The sequence below is a fragment of the Canis lupus genome, chromosome 2 (assembly GCF_011100685.1).
Source record: "Canis lupus familiaris isolate Mischka breed German Shepherd chromosome 2, alternate assembly UU_Cfam_GSD_1.0, whole genome shotgun sequence".
In the NCBI taxonomy this organism is placed as follows: Eukaryota; Metazoa; Chordata; class Mammalia; order Carnivora; family Canidae; genus Canis; species Canis lupus.
Genome location: NC_049223.1, coordinates 23,503,100 through 23,521,762, shown reverse-complemented (window position 1 = coordinate 23,521,762; position 18,663 = coordinate 23,503,100). Strand labels below are relative to the sequence as shown.

At 35.7% G+C, this 18,663-nt stretch overlaps 1 protein-coding gene across 3 annotated transcripts in view; it reads right to left on the bottom strand.

Moving 5' to 3' along the window:
* Window positions 1-18,663, bottom strand: part of UPF2 (UPF2 regulator of nonsense mediated mRNA decay) — a 102,836-nt gene that overhangs the window by 7,120 nt on the left and 77,053 nt on the right. For 2 of the 3 annotated variants that reach the window (XM_038530131.1, XM_038530130.1), the window contains 6 exons: window positions 17,501-17,640; window positions 14,890-14,994; window positions 14,494-14,592; window positions 11,462-11,629; window positions 2,058-2,199; window positions 774-894 (listed from right to left, as the gene is read on the bottom strand). In XM_038530131.1, coding sequence (XP_038386059.1) covers window positions 774-894; window positions 2,058-2,199; window positions 11,462-11,629; window positions 14,494-14,592; window positions 14,890-14,994; window positions 17,501-17,640 — 775 coding nt within the window. Of the gene's footprint in view, window positions 1-769; window positions 895-2,057; window positions 2,200-11,461; window positions 11,630-14,493; window positions 14,593-14,889; window positions 14,995-17,500; window positions 17,641-18,663 lie in introns of those variants that run through there. The other variant, XM_038530132.1, reaches the window with a different exon arrangement.

Sequence of the window (18,663 nt, the reverse complement as noted above, 5' to 3'; positions counted from 1 at the left end):
AACCACCCAGGCATCCCCCAGAAAAACTTTAAATAATATTCCCCCTTAAAAGATGATGAGTAGGTCTTATTAGAAAACATCCTCTAGGGGCGCCCCGGTGGCTCAGTGGTTGAGAGTCTGTTTTCGGCCCAGGGTATGATCCCAGAGTCCTGGGATTGAGTCCCGCAGACAGCCTGCTTCTCCCTCTGCCTAAGCCTCTGCCTGCCTCTCTGTGTCTCTCATGAATAATTAAATTAAAAAAAAATTTTTTTTTTTGCAAAAAAGGGAAACCTTCTATGTGAAATTCCTTATGGAATTTTAACTGTTTCACTTTAAGCAACTCAAGTTTAAGTAGAACTGGCATGGATCTCAGCAGGATATTTTATAATTAAAAACAAACAAACAAAACATGTCAAAACAAATTCAACCTCCAGGCTTAAAAGTGTAGAATACAGGTTTTGGGTTTTGGTAAACATTAACACTGACTTGAAAAATTCTAACACAAAAGTGTCATCTATAACTAGTCATCTCTGTGAATGCAAAAGAGAAAAGTAAAGAATCCAAAGAAGTCCACTCAGAGAGTGAAAGCCAAAATCAATGGGGCTGAAATTAAAAAACAACTGTAATTATTTTATAATTTTTTCTTTTTCTCAAATACTTACAACTCAAAGACTTTTCTATTTTGCTAATTAGGCCTTTATCAGTAAGTATAATCCAGAACTATCCAATTTATTCATACCTCGTGAAAAATAAGTAGCTAAAGGAAGAAAAAGGAGAGAGAGAGATGGTCCTACCTCCCACCAGTCTTAAAGATTAGATCCGCATTAGGTGCTCCCTTTGGATGTTGGTAACGAGGGCGCCGCTCCCGATTGGTGTTTGCTGGAGCTGGGCGCTGGGCAAGAGACTGCAGCATTTCTGTAAGCAAGAGCAAAACAGAAAAGGTGGTTAACTCTCATAAATGCATTCCCCTCTGTGAAGCAAATAAACCCCTAAGGAGATGAAGTCTTTTAGTTCTGTCAGGTAAGTGATTAAAGAAAAACCACCATTACACAGACTACAATGATTAAGAAGTTCTGAAAGAGTACATCAGGGAGGAGACATGCTCTGGAAGCATTTAATATCCAATGTCAATTTGGCCACTATGTAAGTGTCTTGTGAGGCAGTAAAACAGCATGAGAAGCAGTCTGGTTCAATAGCTACAAACACATCTGGAGCCAGACAATATTGGTTCAAATCCCAGATCTGCCACTTATTAGCTTATTAGCTACAGGACTTCCGGTTCATTTCCCTAAATGCCAAATGGGGGTAATAATAAGCACTTATCTCCTGGAATTGTGGTGAGGGTTAAGTGCTTTGTAAAAAATACGTAAGACAGTGTCCAGCCCATAGTAAGCACTTACACCATTGGCTATTACTGATTGTTAAAAATGTTGATATCAACCAGAAGAGACTCTACAAGAGAGATTCAAAGAAAGAAAACCTAATGTTTATTTACTTAACAATGTCTCTTGCACAAAAAGCAGTTTGTCAGTACAGTGCTATATAAACAACCATGTTAATGGCTCTAAAATCTGGGCGCCACAGAAATGTCAAGAGGCTGGTTTATGAGGTTCATGGACTCTATACATAAGGTTACAGTTAATTGAAGAGTGTAGGGTATATCTGCGCAAAACTAGAATCTTAATCTGAGTACACCCTCAAATTTGAAGAAGCAGTCCTCGAGACAAGATTCCCAAATAGACAAAATGAGATAATAATATGTGTTGAATTAATTTGCTCACAGATGACTGGAAACATGAGACAATTAAAAATGATTATCTTAGTTACAAACATAACTATAACAGCACAGAATCTAACTGAATTATGGAGTTAGCAAAATAGGATGAAAATTATATTACTGTTATTTTGTAAGTGGGAAAAAATGAAAACAGAATGGAATATAAAAACAATTTCTTAGGCTCAATATTTACAAAGATGTTGTGAAAAGGAGGGGGAGGGTAAGAACTCTGGTATTCTATATTTAAAAAGCCCAAAAGACATCCAAATTTTCCACTTCTGTCCTATAAATGATTGCATACCTTGATAATCTTCTTGCTCTTGCCGTTCATTGATATCTAGTGTGAGTTTTTTCATTCTCATCCTCTCTTCTTGTTCTGCCTGTTGCTGGTTCCAGTGATTTGCAGCAAGTTGGGAAGACATGGGTACATTAAGGATCTTAAACTGAGAAAAAATAACAAGGAAATCACAAATGGCTTGAGAAAATCGAAGAAAAAAAGATTTCAAATAAAATGCTAAGTAGAATTAAACAAGTTTAGAAAAATAATATCTTTCCTGTTAGTCAATAAAGACAGTATCATCTAAGAACATAAGGACACAGAGACCTGTGGTCAAGATCCCAGAACTCTCTCTGATTGATCTATGCCATTTTGAATGCTTGCATCCTTGAAATGATTAGTAAAGCTTAATACTATGTAAGTCTCTGATTCATCTGAATCTAATTGAACAATCTGATTCTTCACATTATCTCAAATGTCCTCTTTTGGTAGTCTCTTTAATATGATGCACTTTTTATTAAGTCCTCTTAAAATGTAATTCCCAGAACATTAAATGCACCAGGCCAGATACACTAAGGTGAAAAATCTTAAGTGTGGGTGTGAAACATCTACAAACCAAACTAACTGCATTTCATTTTTTATTACAGTAGATAACTATTTCCTGTATCAAAATAAAAATATATTTGAGGTAGTCAATTTGGCTACCAGCCTAGCAGACCTCACTCACTCTTCCCAATGAGATGAGTCTGACTTAATGTGCTCTTACTGGTCAAGTACAGATTCCTTGCAACTACCCTTTCTATTTATGAGCTCAAAACCATCTTTTAAAGAAAAAAACACATACACATACAATCAAGAAAACCTCACTGCTATCAAGATAATGAGCATGTCCATTGCTTCAAGAGGCTCCTCTGTTCCTCTGTAACCCATCTCTTCCCCTGCCCTACCCCCAAGCAACTGCTGACCTCATTTCTATCACTACTGATTAGTTTGAACTTCCTAAAATTTTATGTAGATTCAATCATACAACACATTATTTTGTCCAGCTTCTTTTACTTCCCACAATGGTTCTGAGATGCATCTATGTTGCTGTATGCATGAACAGTTTGTTCGTTTTTATTGTAGAATATACTTGTATGAATGCACTACAATTTGCTTATTTACTCACTTGGGGTTTCTCTTTTGGGTTATTAAACTTATGTTTGTGTGGACATAGGTCTCCAATTCTCTTAAATGCAAAATGCTAATAATGAAAAGCTGGGAATGGCTGGTGCATTTTACTTTTTTTATTTTTTTAAAGTAAACTCTATACTCACAATGAGGCTTGAACTCATGGCTCCGAAATCAAGAGTCACATGCTCTACTGAGCCAGCCCAGCGCCCTGTGGTGTATTTTACTTTTTAAGAAACTACAAAAATGTTTTCCAAAGTAGTTGCATCATTTTACACTCACTAGTGAATGAGAGTCCCGGTTCCTCTACACCCTTGTCAACACTTGGTATGGCCAGTCTTTATAATTTTAGCCATTCTAGTGAGTAAAGAGTGGTATTTTCATTTTGGTTTTAATCTTCATTTTCCTCATGACTAAAATCATTTTTTAAAATTTAATCTAGAATTATGCTAAAAGTTGACATCAAGTTTATTGGATTGTATTGTCTCCAGAACGTACTTTTTTTCCCTTGCTCTTTGAACAAGGAAATTATTTGCCCATTATGCATCTTTTGACTACTGTCTCATTCTGAAAGACTTTCGAAGTTTAACGACAACTGCTCTACAATAACACATAGAAGTTATTTCAGTCTTTGAGGATATAACTTGTTTTTGCCTAAAGACTGGGACTCATTTAAAGTAGATAAATTATCCCTTTTGGCACTAATTTTACCCAATCTTAAACTTACCTTTCCAGATTGAAATCTTCCTTATTGAAAAAAGCAAAAATAAGTTGTTCTCCCCCCCAAAAAATCTCTCTATAACAGTGGGATTACCTTTCCTTGTTCTTACGACCCTGAACATAACCTTTTAAAAAGTACTTCCTCAGGATGCCTGGATGGCTCAGCTATTGAGTGTCTACCTTCGGCTCAGGTCATGATCTCGGGCTCCCTGCAGGGGGTCTGCATCTTCCTCTGCCTATGTCTCTGCCTCTGTGTCTCACATGATTAGACAAATAAAATCTTCTTTAAAAAAAAAAAAAGTACTCCTGCAGGTCAACTACATTCCAATTTTTTAAAAAAGCGCCTAGGGGCACCTGGGTGGCTCAGTCAAGCATCTGCCTTTGACTCAGGTCATGATCCCGGGGTCCTGGGATTAAGCCCCACATGGGGATCCCTGCTCAGTAAGGAGTCTGCTTCTCCATCTTACTCTCACCCTGTGCTCTCTCTAAAATAAGTAAATAAAAATCTTTAAAGAAAAGAAAAATCCTCCACACCCTCTTAACTACATCTCCTTTAGAAACTGCAAGTTGTGGGTTATTTCTAAATTCTACTGTATATGGTTTGACGATGGTCCATTTTTCCTTCACCCACAATTATGAATTCTGTGTTTTCCTGCCCCTCCCTCAAACTTCCTTTCAGTTCCACATTACAATCAGGGCTTTCATGAAATGTACACTTGCCAGGCACTGCTGTAAAGAAGACCATGGATTTTTGTGGTCAGACAGATGGGGTTCACAGCTCAGCCCTACTATTTATTACTACAATTTAGCAAAGCACTTAAGAGTGTACTTTCTCTCAGCTATAAAATGAGGATATGAACACTACCTTTTAGGGTTGCTGTGAGACTGAGACATATGTACAGTACAGTGACTAGCACACAGTAGGTTCTCCACAAATATTACCTATTAATAATGCCTCAAAATAACAAAGTTCAGAATAATAGCTACCCTCAGTAGTTAACTATACAGCTGAAACTAAAACTGCAGCAAAATAAAAATCACCAGTCAACTAAAAACATTATCTTCTTAGCAGAATATGACTGACATCACCAAGTAAAAACTAAAACGCTGACTACTTCTGTATATGTTTTGAGGCCTGTGTAATATAGTCTGCATCAGGAATGTGTCTGTCTCAGATGGCACTTGCCCCAACTGTGTCTTATTTTTACTAACAAAAACTACTGAAACAAAGTTCAAATAAAATGGCCATCATTCTAATAAACCTTTTATTTTTCACAATCAGGAAGACACACAGAAAGTAAGTTAGTGGAAAAGTTCAGTCAAAATGAATTTTCTGCCACTCTTTACATGTTACCTAATTATGTGAAAGAAAAATAAAAGAAATAAAAAGTAATAAATTTACTCTTCTTAAGGAGAATTACTGATTGGTCACATTAATTCAAAATGAAATTTTTAATTTTCAGCACTATTCATGAGGAAAGCATTCTGTTGCGCCTGCTTTTTCAAATCCAGGTGCTATAAACTATTGGTAGATAAAATCTGAATTAGACACTGCAAACAGGGTGGGCCAGATTATTGACAGCAGAGACAGAGATGTCAAATTCTAGAAAGACCACAACTATAAGAATCATTTCTAGAATGATGACTTGAAGCAATTTTCTAATCTTCCCGTAACAGAATACAATTATGAAATCGGATTACCAGACATCTAACACAAAGATTCTAAATAAAATTTAACCTACCAGTATAAATCAATAAACAGAGCTACATAAATTAATACACATTAGTTTTAAATATAGAATTGCACATAAAAGAACAATGTCTGAAATACACTAGTATTTTTTTTTACACTAGTAATTCAATATGTTTTAGCTGTTACTATTATCACAATTATTTTATTTTTACTATAAGTAAGAAATCTGGCAATGCGGAGTACTGTCTCAGTGAAATACAAAATACCTGTTAGGTTTCAAGAGTCATTTATCAACTCTTTAAGGCTCTTAAAAACACTGTCAAACTGCATTAAGTTCATATTCAGTATTAAAAACACAAATCAACCGAGGGCAGCCCGGGTAGCTCACTGGCTTTGGCCCAAGGCATGATCCTGGAGTCCCGGAATCAAGTCCCACATCGGGCTCCTTGCATGGAGTCTGCTTCTTTCTCTGCTTGTGTCTCTGCCTCTTTTTCTGTCTCTCATGAATAAAGAAAATATTTAAAAATATATAAATAAATCACATTTATAACAATTATTACTCCAGAAAATCTAGTTTGAGTGGCTTCAATTTTTTTGTCATCTAATTTGCTATAAAGTTGTAACTTTTTTAAAAAAATGTTTTGGCAGCTTTACAGTAAAGGCACTTGGTAAGGGTGGCATCAGGAAATTTGTGTCCTGTGCTCTCTGTATCTATTACTATCTCTTTTATATCCTTTTTAAGTACTCGAGAATATTTTCCTTTGTAAAACTTGTATCAGATCAGTCTTATAAATAAATAGAAACCTATATTTTTCACATTTTTGATCAAATCATTATGAAATTTCTTTTATAATGTTTTATACTACTTCATTAGTGTGATAAGTACCATAATTATTAATCTCATCAGTACTGAATTATGAAGGACAGTTCAAATATTATCAGGAACCCAGTAAGGGGGGGGGGGGTGACGGCCCACCCTCTTTTCTTTGTGTTAATGTGGTGACAGATAGAAACATCTTAGAATTGCAGCTTGTGATTTCATGGTGATCAAGAAATTATGTCTGCCTTTCTTATTGGGCTGCTTTGCCTTGAGTATTTTGTGAAACAGTAATATGTCACTCTTTCTGTGTTTGTATATACATTTAAAACCAGTTTGTAAAGCTTCTCAGGAAAACCAGCTAGCTGAATAAGTAAGAGCATTTTAATATTGGAGTCTAACTTACCTTGAGGAACTCAAATTTTCACCTCTCTTTACCCTTATCATCTCAAATAAAGCATCTATTTGGTACTAGGGACAGAAAATGACTTAGAATTTGGCAGTGATTCTTTTTTTAATAATTTATTCAAGTAATACAAAATGCATTAAAGTCCAAAGGTATCTTTCCCCTACCCCACCTACCCATATTCCTGGCCATCCCCAACTGCTGCTGTAAACATTCCTATAAATATCTTTATATATTTGCGGAAGTATAGTCTATAGTATAGATACGTAGAAGTGGAATTGCTTAAAGGTTACAGAAATAGAAATTACTAATTTGGAAAACTAGTCATAGATGTGCTCATACTGTCTCTCAAATAAATAAAAATAAAGATAAGAAAAGTGGTTCACAAGATGTTTGCCAGTGATACAAACATTCAGCAGCTAAATTGGAATGGAAACCAAGACGTATCTAACTGAAGTTGCCATGTACTGCCCTTCACAATGGAAAAAAATCAGGGCATCCAATGAAGGTGATTTAGCTTATATTTTATTTTATTTTCTAAAGATTTTATTTTATTTATTCATGAGAGATAGAGACAGACAGACAGAGAGAGAGAGAGAGAGAGGTAGAGACACAGGCAGAGGGAGAAGCAGGCTCCATGCAAGGAGCCCGATGTGGGACTCAATCCCAGGTCTCCAGGATAGCACCCTGGGCCGAAGGCAGGCGCCAAACCACTGAGCCCACCCAGGATCTGATTTATGTTGTATTTTTTTTTTTAAGATTTTATTTATTTATTCATAGAGACACACACAGAGAGAGAGGCAGAGACACAGGCAGAGGGAGAGGCGGGCTCCCTGCAGGGAGCCCGACGTGGGACTCAGTCCCAGGTCTCCGGGATCACACCCTGGACTGAGGGCGGTGCTAAACTGCTGAGCCACCGGGGCTGCCCTAGGTTGTATTTTAAAGCTACTTCATAACTGTAGCTGAAATTGAAACATACACACACATGCACACTCACAATCCCAAGTATAAATTGCTCCAGTCAAAAGATATATAAAACAAATGATTCCTTATAAATATTTATTGCAAAAAAGTTGAGTTGTTTACGAGTATTAAGCTATAATAAATATACTATATATTTGTTTAAAGCAATCAAAAAAGCTCATTAAAATATGATATAATAGTTCTATTACATTAAAACTTGTTTTAATGATCAAAATATTTTTTAAATTCATTATTCTAGTTCATAAATATTTAAATCTAGAAAAATAAAATATAAATAGCATTATCCTCTTTTCAACTACTCATTTCCTTAGTACAAATTTTTATTTTCCTAATAACTACAGAAGAAAGTTCTTTCTGAGCACAAATCTGGTGCACAAAGAGATCATTCACCTAAGAACTAAAGATTCCTATAAGGCAAAAGATTTCACATTTCTAGAAAAACTGTTGCACCAGAAGGGCCAACACCCAAAAGTTAAATAAAGAAATAAAAATCTGAACAAAATAACTTTCTTTTTCAGACCACAAAATACCAGTGATGTTTCTTCAAATAATGTTCCTAAAATTGAACACTTTCCAAAATTCCAAATAAACTTTATGAGTTGAAAATGTACTTAATAACCAAGTACTCTGAGCTCTCATTTCATGTTTAATATTTTTAATAAAGTTCAATGAAAATGTTTCCTTAAAAATTAAACTTTCATATTTTAAGAAATATGAATTTCCATTCCTCGTTTTGTATAAAGTTATATGGGTTATACAGAATATATACGCCAAAAATATTCCTTCTAAAAAATGAACACATATTTTTACTTTGATCAATGCAATTTAGAATTTAAGACTGCTGAAATGAACTTACCTTTCAAAGCGCAGAAGTTTCTCAGGACAGGCTATGGTTTAATTTATGCCTACATGTTCTAAAAAGGTCAAACTGGCTATGACTTGACAAAGTTAAAATGAATTTTCACATGTGCCTCACAAAAGGGAAGGACAAATGAAGAAAACAGATTATTTAACTTTTGTGCTCATACTGTCTCTCAAATAAATAAAAATAAAGAAAAGTGGTTCACAAGATGTTTGCCAGTGATACAAACATTCAGCAGAACTGAAATGGGAACCAGACGTATCTAACTGAAGTTGCCATGTACTGCCCTTCACAATGGAAAAAAACTCTTTTGTGCTCAGAAAATCTGGTATGGGGGGACACCTGGGTGGCTCAGTGGTTGAGAGTCTCCTTTGACTCAGGTCACAATCCCGCATCAGGCTCCTCACAGGGAACCTGCTTCTCCCTCAGCTTATGTTTCTGCTTCTCTGTGTCTTTTATGAATAAACAAATAAAATCTTTAAAAAAAAAATCTGGTATGGGGCACAGGGGAGGAGCTAAGAGCTTTTAAAGAAAACAGAGAATGAAGCAGACCTAAAATGTAATGATGAAATAAAAAAGTGAAGCTCAGAGAATGAAGTAATCCCTAAAAAAGAAAACAAACTCTGGGCTTTGAGAATCCTGCGAACCGTGATGAACTGGCAGTTTCAGGTGCTCTGAGGAGAGCAGTTTTGCAAAGATCTTGGTTCAAGACCAAGTGTAGGATCTTGGTCAAAACACCCCCTTATTTTCCTAGGGGCTGAGTAGAGGATGGGGGTACGGGGGAAATGCCAGAGCTCAAACTTGGCCTAAGGGTGGATGAGGACAGAGCTCTCCTAAAAAAGCAATAACCCCAGCAACAGGGATGGAGGGGCCATGACGGGAAAAGAATTATGAAGGCAGTTTCTGAAAGACACAGCAGTGCACCAAGACTAAGCCAAAGTGAACTACTGACATACAATGTGATGTGAAGCCTTCCCTGGCCCTCCTTGCCAGGATTCTAAGTGGTGTACAGTTTTGCACCTCAAGATTTACTTGCAATATAGCAAAATAATGGTATCCTGAACAACTCTGAACCTCTGAGTATAGGAGAGGTTACTTGACAAAAGCAAAGATAAAAATTAATTTGGGCGTCATCTCTTCGTGGCTGTACTAGTGGAGAGGAACAACTATCCTTTCCATCACAGATGTTCTCTCATTAGAGGTCTTGTAGACCATCACCTTCAGCACCCCTCTCTCCACACCCCAGTCTCTCTCTAGCCTCTATTTTACTTTATTTTCCTTCATAGCATTTTCCCCATGTCTCCTGACATTATGTATTTCTTTTTTTTTTTTTTTTAAGATTTTATTTATTTATTCCTGAGAGACAGAGAGAGAGAGAGAGAGAGGCAGAGACACAGGCAGAGGGAGAAGCAGGTTCCACTCCATGCAGGGAGCCCGACGTGGGACTCGATCCTGGGTCTCTAGGATCACACCCTGGGCTGAAGGCGGCACTAAACTGCTGAGCCACCTGGGCTGCCCAACATTATATATTTCTTCACTGTCTGCCTCTCAGCACTGGAATGAAAAGTCTCCCCTCACCACCTCCAGAGGAGGGACTCTGGTAACTGCTGTACATTCTGCACCTGGGACAGTGCCTGGTGCATACAGTGAACATCAAATTACCTGTTACAGGACTAACTGAAAGAATACAGCTTGTCTCTAAGTTGTGGTAGCCACCATATTTCATAGAATCTAACATTCCCTTAATTTTAAGATGCTCCATTATTTTACATACCACTAAAAGCTGAATAAAAAAATGTTGCCGATTATCACAAGATCCCATCAATGCTAGGAGGCATAATGTTAATGTGGGAAAACTTTTATAGAACTGGTGATGGGGGATATATCCTAGAGCTGTGTCTGAGAATTGGGCTTTTTTTTTTTTCTTCATAGCACGTTGCATTCTGCAAATACATTTGTCTATCACCCTTGGCAGGATGTGAGTTCACAAGGACAGGACTTTATCTTATCTATCCCCATAGCCTCAGCAGCTGGTATTTTTGGCAGTAGTAGATGCTCAATAATCAGTAAGTGTTTGAGGAATGAGTATATAAATCTCTAAAGTAACAACTAGCAGTCAGGGAAATGATTTTGAGGAGCGTCTATAAGATAAGGAAAGATAGGGGAAGCAGTATAAGGAGAATGGAAAAGGATCAAAGGTAAAAAAACAATGATTTTCTTTTTTTTTTTTTAAGATGGTATTTATTTGAGAGAGAGAGAACGAGCACAAGTAGGGTCAGGAGGGCAGAGGGAGAGGAAGAAGCAGGCTCCCTGCTGAGTAGGGAACCTGACATGGGGCTCAATCCCAGCACCCTGGGATTACAACTTGAGCCAAAGGCAGACACTTAACTGAGCCACCCGGTGCCCCCAAAAAACGATTTTCAAGAGAAATCTTAACAAATGAAGATTTTCTTGAGCTGTATCTGTCATCATCTTCCTTTCCTTTTCTACCCTGAGCTTACTTATGAAACCTTCCTCCTGAAAGTCAAATTATTTATATATTCTAATATATAAGAATTTAAAATTTAAATGTCCTTTCCTTTAAAAGTATCCATTCAACAGAAGTCAGATGTGTCTTCCATACATATAATAAATAAAATTATTTCTACCACTGAATACTTTAAATATTTCTAACTCTTTCCTCTTATAGGCAAATGATAAACTTAGAACCTACAAAACAGTTACTACTTAAACTTGCGAACAATCAATTGTGAATGTAGAGAGGACAGTCTCTTACCTGTTGTTTATTGCCTTTTCTAGTTAACATGACAAACGGCATCGTGTCTGCAGACTCTGTTTCTCCCTCCCCACCACCAAGTGGGGGCCCTTTCCTCAGCTGGCTTTTGAGATGCAAGGGAATAGCAACATCAAGTTGGTGCACTTTGACAGATTCACCACTTCGTTGCTTAAAAACGGAAATGAAAAAATATAAATATACTCTAAGGTACACGTCAGTATATGTAAATACAAGTTGCAAACAATTCATTCAGTGCCATATTTCTTAAAACACACTAATTATTAGAGGCAAAGTAATCTTTCTGAGAGGTAGCTGAAATGGAGTCCCCCACCCCACCCTGCTCCCAACTCTTTACATATGACTTGGCAGGCCTATGTGACTGGCTCCTGTTTATCTCTGCAGCCTCTCCCAAGCCCAAACACAATGCTGTCGGTTCTCCTAACTTCACTTGCTCCTGAAATGCATACCCATACCACACATCTTCCGTCATAATTATCCTGTGTCATAAGTGTCTGCTCATCTGTGAGAATCTTCCACTAGGCTAGTGGGGTTCAGCACTGGACACCCTTCCCGGGGTGTTCTTAGCAGTGTTCTACATACCACAGGTGCTCAATTAATATTTAAGAATGAATGAAATCTATTAATGTTCAGATTTGTTTGCTTTGTTAATACCGTTTTTAACATTTACACTGGATTTATCAACCAATTATTTAACCAAACCTTTATTGAAGACTTACTGTGCATTACGCTTAGGGGTACTAATACTAAAAACATAGTCTCTACCCTCAGAGCTCATAACTTAAGTAAGAGAGAGAAATAAATTAATCACAATTTACCCAAGTTATATATATAACCTGGGTTGGGGGTACAGGTCTGGTTGGGAGTGGGTACATGTGAGATTTCATAAAAGACTGAATAAAAATGGGAGACTTAAGAATGCCTTTAAGGCTTCATATGATTTCTAATAAGTAGATGGTAGCAGAGCAATTTGGGGATATGGAGGGAATTTAGGAAGGGGAAGAACAGGTAGGTGCAAGAGCAAAGGCATGAAACAGCATGGTGCATTTCAGGAACTGCATGTATTTTCTATATTTGCTGATGGAATACAAATGAGGAAAGAGCTGAGCATGATTCTTCAAAGCTAAGCAGGTAATCCTGAAAGGCCATGAAGGTTTTGAAATTGCTTTACTACAATTTAAATGGTCTTTTGATATAGGCTCCCTATTTTCAAAAGACTTCACATCAAATAAAAAGGTAATAAAGGTGTAAAGTTTTATTTCTAAGCTCCAATTTATTAGAATTTGCCAGAAGTTCTCCAAGGTTTGTAAGATTTATAAAGACTTTTTACTTAAAATCTGAAAAGATCAGGTTAGATCACTTGATTCATAAATTACTTACTAATATAAATATAAGCTGCAACTATGTATACTGTTCTATATTACACACGTTTTTCTTCTTTTTGATTCTGTCACGGGTGTCTTTCTAGTTGTATATACAGAGTTAATTACATAGCTCGCCTCACTTATATAGTTGGTCCTCTAGTGACAGTCTAGACTTTTTTTTCTATTACAGTATGACATCTTAGTATATTTAATTTCATGCATTTGAGAGAAAGTTAGTAAGGTAAATTTTTAGATCAAATAGCATGCCCATTTGACAGGCATACTAAATTTTTCTTAAAAGGCTGGGCCAATTTACATATTCCAAATGTAGATGTTTATCCATATTAACCACAATGGGTATTATTATCTTAATATCTGATAATCTGATAAAAAGGCTCATCTTAATTTGCTTATCTTTGATTATCAGTGATTTTCAGCATGATTTTACCTAATTTTTTTCAATCAACAAAAAAATCCTGGGTCACTGATTGGCTGCATCACTCAGCATCACTGGCTTATAGGATCTGTTGCTATAGTACAGCTATGAACCCTGTGTTATTTTGTAGGCTATATATATAGCCTACAAAGGGAATAAACTGCTTATCTGTCTCTCCAAAGGGAATATGATTATGTCTTATTTGATAACTTATGCTCCTAAGTAACATGAATTTAAGACTTCATGATATTTTTATATATGAAGAAACTTTAAAATAAGTAGGAAGAAGCAAATTGGCCTAATATACCTAAAACATGAATTTGTACCTTATCATAGCTACTGGCCCTGTAGCATCCATGAAAGTAAAATCCAGTATTTCTTTCCTAAAGAACTACTCCATCAGCTCAGAAAGACTATAATATCTTCCATCCTAAAAATAGCCCTCCTCTTTTACCTCGTTACCTCCCCCTTTCTCCTCCCTTTCTAGTAAAACTCCTCAAAAGTCCCTTGTCTCTGTATCTAGTATTTTTACTTCCTCCCTATTTTCCAATGAGCCTACAGCATAGGGCCCTCATTCCCTTTCCCCAAAAGAAGCTCTTTCCTTGAGTCACTAATGGGTTTAACAACAGCCATATACAAGGTGGTAGTAAAGAGTCCAAGGTATATGACCTCTAACTAATGAAAAATATAATTAACCTAAATTACTGCGAAGATGGAGCTTTTTATAAAATCCAGGGTATTGTCAAGAATATATTAAACAACAGTTCTTTAAACATCAAATGAATGACCAATATTCCTCTAAATATTTACAATAAGTTGTTCAAATTTTAAATCAAACTTAAGAATTTGGTATATTAAATTTCTCCAAATATTTATCTTTGGCAAAGTTTGAATCCTAAACAAACTAGAAGTAAAAAGGTCTTAGAAACAGATAGGACTTCAGAGAGAAAAGGCAGAGACTGGTATAGTGAAATTACTCTGTTCTAAGTCTTACATTTACTACTACTATTTATTTTCCCGCAGTGTATATCAAAGAAATGTGCAAATGGGGATGTGGGATACAAGAAGTACTGGCAGCTGCAAGCTGTATAAATGAGGAAAAAGCTGCTGCAGAGGCAAATGTTTACATGCGGAGACCCCTGTCTCCAGAACTGAACATGCTGCAGTATTCTATAGTGAGAAGACACTTAAGGAGTAGAGTAACCGATTTGTACCTGAAGATTTTCCAGCATCATTTTATCCAGAGCTTGAATGAAGTCCTCATCTTCCACACAAGGTACATGCTTAAGTCCACCTCCCTTAATCATTACCTCCTTATTAAAACAAAACAAGAAACCAGACAAATCTTAACTATAAAGTTTTGGAGAACAGAGTCTTTTGTACTGATAACTTGGTTCAACATAACTCAATGAATGAATAAGCAAAGTATGTAATATGATTATGCTAAAAAAACTTATTAATATAGTAAAGTACTTAGGAAAACAAACTGAAAATGAATTTCCAAAGGAGTATTTTTCAATAATCACAAGAAATACACCTTCAGTGACTAAAACTAAAATAATAATGAGAATGTTGCATGATTTCAAAAGTCAGTTTTCAGCCATACATACAGTATTTTCTTCATCAGTTTCGTTCTCTTTATTGGAATCTGTAAGGTAATCAGTATTCTCTTCCTCTTCCTCCTCGCCTTCATCATCATCATTATCAGAACCCTCCTGAAATTATTTAACATTAGTGGAAAATTAAAACATCTTGAAAAGGGTTACTATATTTTACATGCCTTAAGATTCAAATACTTCTGTATAATCGTTCATTATTCTCAAGTTCCAGCAGTCTGCCTACAACTCAGGGCAAAGTCAGCTGGCAGCCTTAACTGAAAACTAATGCACACCAGTAGCTGAAAACCCATTCACTATCTTCTACTGATCTAATAATACAAAGATCCTTTGTAGAGACTCTTCCTTGAATTGCACAAGGAATGAGCTTCCTGAACCTTTTGTGTTATTTCTCTTCCCTATTTTTTTTCTCTTCCCTATTTTGAGACTATATTTCTCATAGTATTTCTTTAATACCCATCTAACTCTGGAATGAAACTCAATAAATAGTTCAAATTTAACATGGTTAGCAGCTGAAAGCAAGGACACTAAATTTATAAAGTGCTACATTGTATAAAGCACCTCAGCTTGGAAGGTGCTCTCACATACTTCATTTTGTTTGCTCTACTGAATTCTGAGGAAGGTAGGATAAGCTTTCATGTCTTCATTTTTATACATGAAAAAACTAAGGCTTGGATAAATTAAGTGACTTGCCCGAAGACACATTCCTTATTAAGCAGAGGAACTAGACATTCTGATCCCCCTCACCACTTCTCTCCATCCTCTCCTGCCAATGTCCCCAGCTCTTCTTCTATCAGCCAAATTTCTTTTTCAAACAGAAGACTGGACAGAACTTGAGTGATTTTTCAAAAGGGCACACACACACACACACAAAAAGCACACAGTTTGTACCCATCTGCCTATTCTTCCACTTTCAACAACACAATTCACTCTCAGTTTAAAAAAAAGTCTACACTAAACTCAGCTTCTTTTCATTGTGTTAAGAGAAATAGTGAATGAGAAATAATCCAAGAGAAAATGAATTATTTAAATGTTATAACTCTTTTGGTATACATAACAATTCCCACAGTCCAAATAGTGTCTTATTAATTCACTATATAGATATTTAAAGTTTTTTTTACTGTTTCTGAAGTGGAAATATTCTGGGAATGTAAGAAATACATTTACTTATTTCAAATGTAATGACTTTTTAAAACATAAGTTTATGATTCAAAATCAAATTTGCTCTTAAGAGATGCTCTTAAATTTGCTTGAAAAAAGTAATCATTTCTTAACATTTAATAAATACTTCCTATTCAAAAATTAAGTTACACTAAGCTAAAATGCATTTTTTTCTCCTTACCCTTTATTATATTACCCAGGCAAAATAAAATGGATTAACTTTTGAAATTGAAATGCTGAACAAGAATTCCACTATCCTAATCCCTATTTTACACAATAATCTGTAGGATCAGGAAGTGAATGGATCACAAACGCTGGCTGAGGAAAGCAGGAGGGGCAGCACACAAGTCACATTGTCTGAGTCCAGATACTGGCTCACCACTTCCTACTATGAGATTTTGAGCAAATTAACTTACCTGTGCCTTATTTTCTCACCTACCTCATGAGAGGTAGGTGGTATGAGAAATGGTAATGTAAATATTATTTGCATTTACAATGATAAATCTTGTACTTACTGTTAAATTATGTAAATGCTACAAAATATTAAATTGTAGCAGAACATTTACTTTAAAGTTATCTTTAAATTTACACAGCTGATATTCAGGAGGAAATATTTTCATTTGGGTGCTAGGAATAACTTCAACAGGCCATATGGAGCCAAGGACCAAGGTGAGGACCAAGATGAAAACAAAGTACAACTTGTCTGAAGAGTGAACTCTAGACCTTTTCTTTCACAGCTGAAGAAAGCAGTTGAATATCTCACACTGCTCTTATTAATCAACCTATCTTCTCTAACAATGTTCTCCCTATGCTTGGAGAACAGCTGTGGGAAAGAGTGGTCTTAGGTAGGAGGAGAAGCAAACTCTTCCAACTTCATTTATTAAACCACATCTTTTCACTTCTCCTTCTGGATGAGGCTCAGGCCAACATCAATTGAACACTGTTATTTTTCTATACTTAGCAAACAAACATAAATCATGTAGGATATTCACAACTGCAAATGGAAAAGTAAGCAATGGTTAAAAATGATACAACTTTCAAAATTATAGACATTTACTTTTGAAAAAGAGGAAATACATCCCAAATCTTCAGATAAGAAATTTGTAGGAAAATGAGTCACTTTTTCGGTGACAAATTTACTAAGGATGTTTAATTTATTAGATTCTGTTTAAATAATGCAGCAGCAAAATCTACTCTTCAAAATGGTCCTAATAAAAAAATGTCCTATGATCCTCTGATCAATACTATGATTTTCTTAAAAATAAAAACAAACAAACAAAAAACACCTTAATTCCATGGGTTTTCTAACAGAAATACACTACTGGTTACAGTTCCTATAAAAAAAACTAAGGAGATTTTATTTTATACATTAAGGAAGTCTGGCTTAAATAATCAATATACTCTTGTACAAATGTACCTATTGGCTATAAATAAAAGTCATCACCTCTTCTTCTGGTTCATTTACTTCACTTTCATTTCCAGATTGTTCTTCAGTTTCAGCTCCTCCTTCTTCTTCTTCTTCATCCTCTTCAAGATTTTCTCCTTCTGTCATAGAATCTTTGGAATCTTTGTCATTAACTAGGCCTTGAAATGAGGAGAAAATGGAAAAGTACATTAAAAAGGGTAAATTTTCAATATTATACAACTTAATTCAAAAGTATGTATCAAGTAAGATAATTCAGCAGCCAATTTCTCAGACTAAAATAAGAATACAATTTAAAACTATTTGAAAAACATTTTATAAAAATTAGAGGCTTTCATTTCAACAAAAAAAGCAGTAAACATTCATCATATATATAAACCAGCATCTATATGTGTATACAAACATATATGTATTTTTTCTCTTTCAGCTTCTGTTTATCTCCATTTCAGAAGAACACAGACAACATATACCAGCATATAAAATACAACCTCAACCATGTAAGATGCAGCTTTGGTCACACTTTTTATCAAGTGACGTCTCAGAATCTCTCAAACATGAAAGATATAAAATTATGTTGCCTTTATGGAGAACATACATTTGGCTATCAATCTGAGTGTCTGCACATGAAGACTAATAAGGGAAGGAGACAAAAGTGTGTCACCAAAGGGCTTCATTTTTTTTCTTCAGTAAGAGCATTTTCCTCCTAAGGGAACTTCCTGGCTGGAATTTGCTTCCACCTCCCAAATTCATCCATATCTCACTATCTCATCAATTCTTCTTAATTAACATATAAATTCCAAGCCACTCTATTTGCAAGATGCCTTATCTGATGTGCTCTCTCTTCTTCTGCAGCCTTCTATAGCTGGGTCTTCTCAGTCACAAAACATACTATCTTGGACTCTTGCTCATCTGATATTCTTAATAGAGAATATCCTCAATGTGCACTTTCAAGTCCTCCCTATATATTCTCTAAAACTCAGTCTAAATTTTACTTCCTGTGTAAACACAATGAATACCTGAATCTATCACTCTTCCTCCTACTTGCTCCTAAAGCACTTGGAGAATAGCTCATAGCATCTTACATTTAAGGATACACCATGTAATGTTTTTCTCTAATGATTTCGCAAATATTACATCAGATCATAAGAACCCTTGAAGACAAAGAACTATTATATTCAAAACTT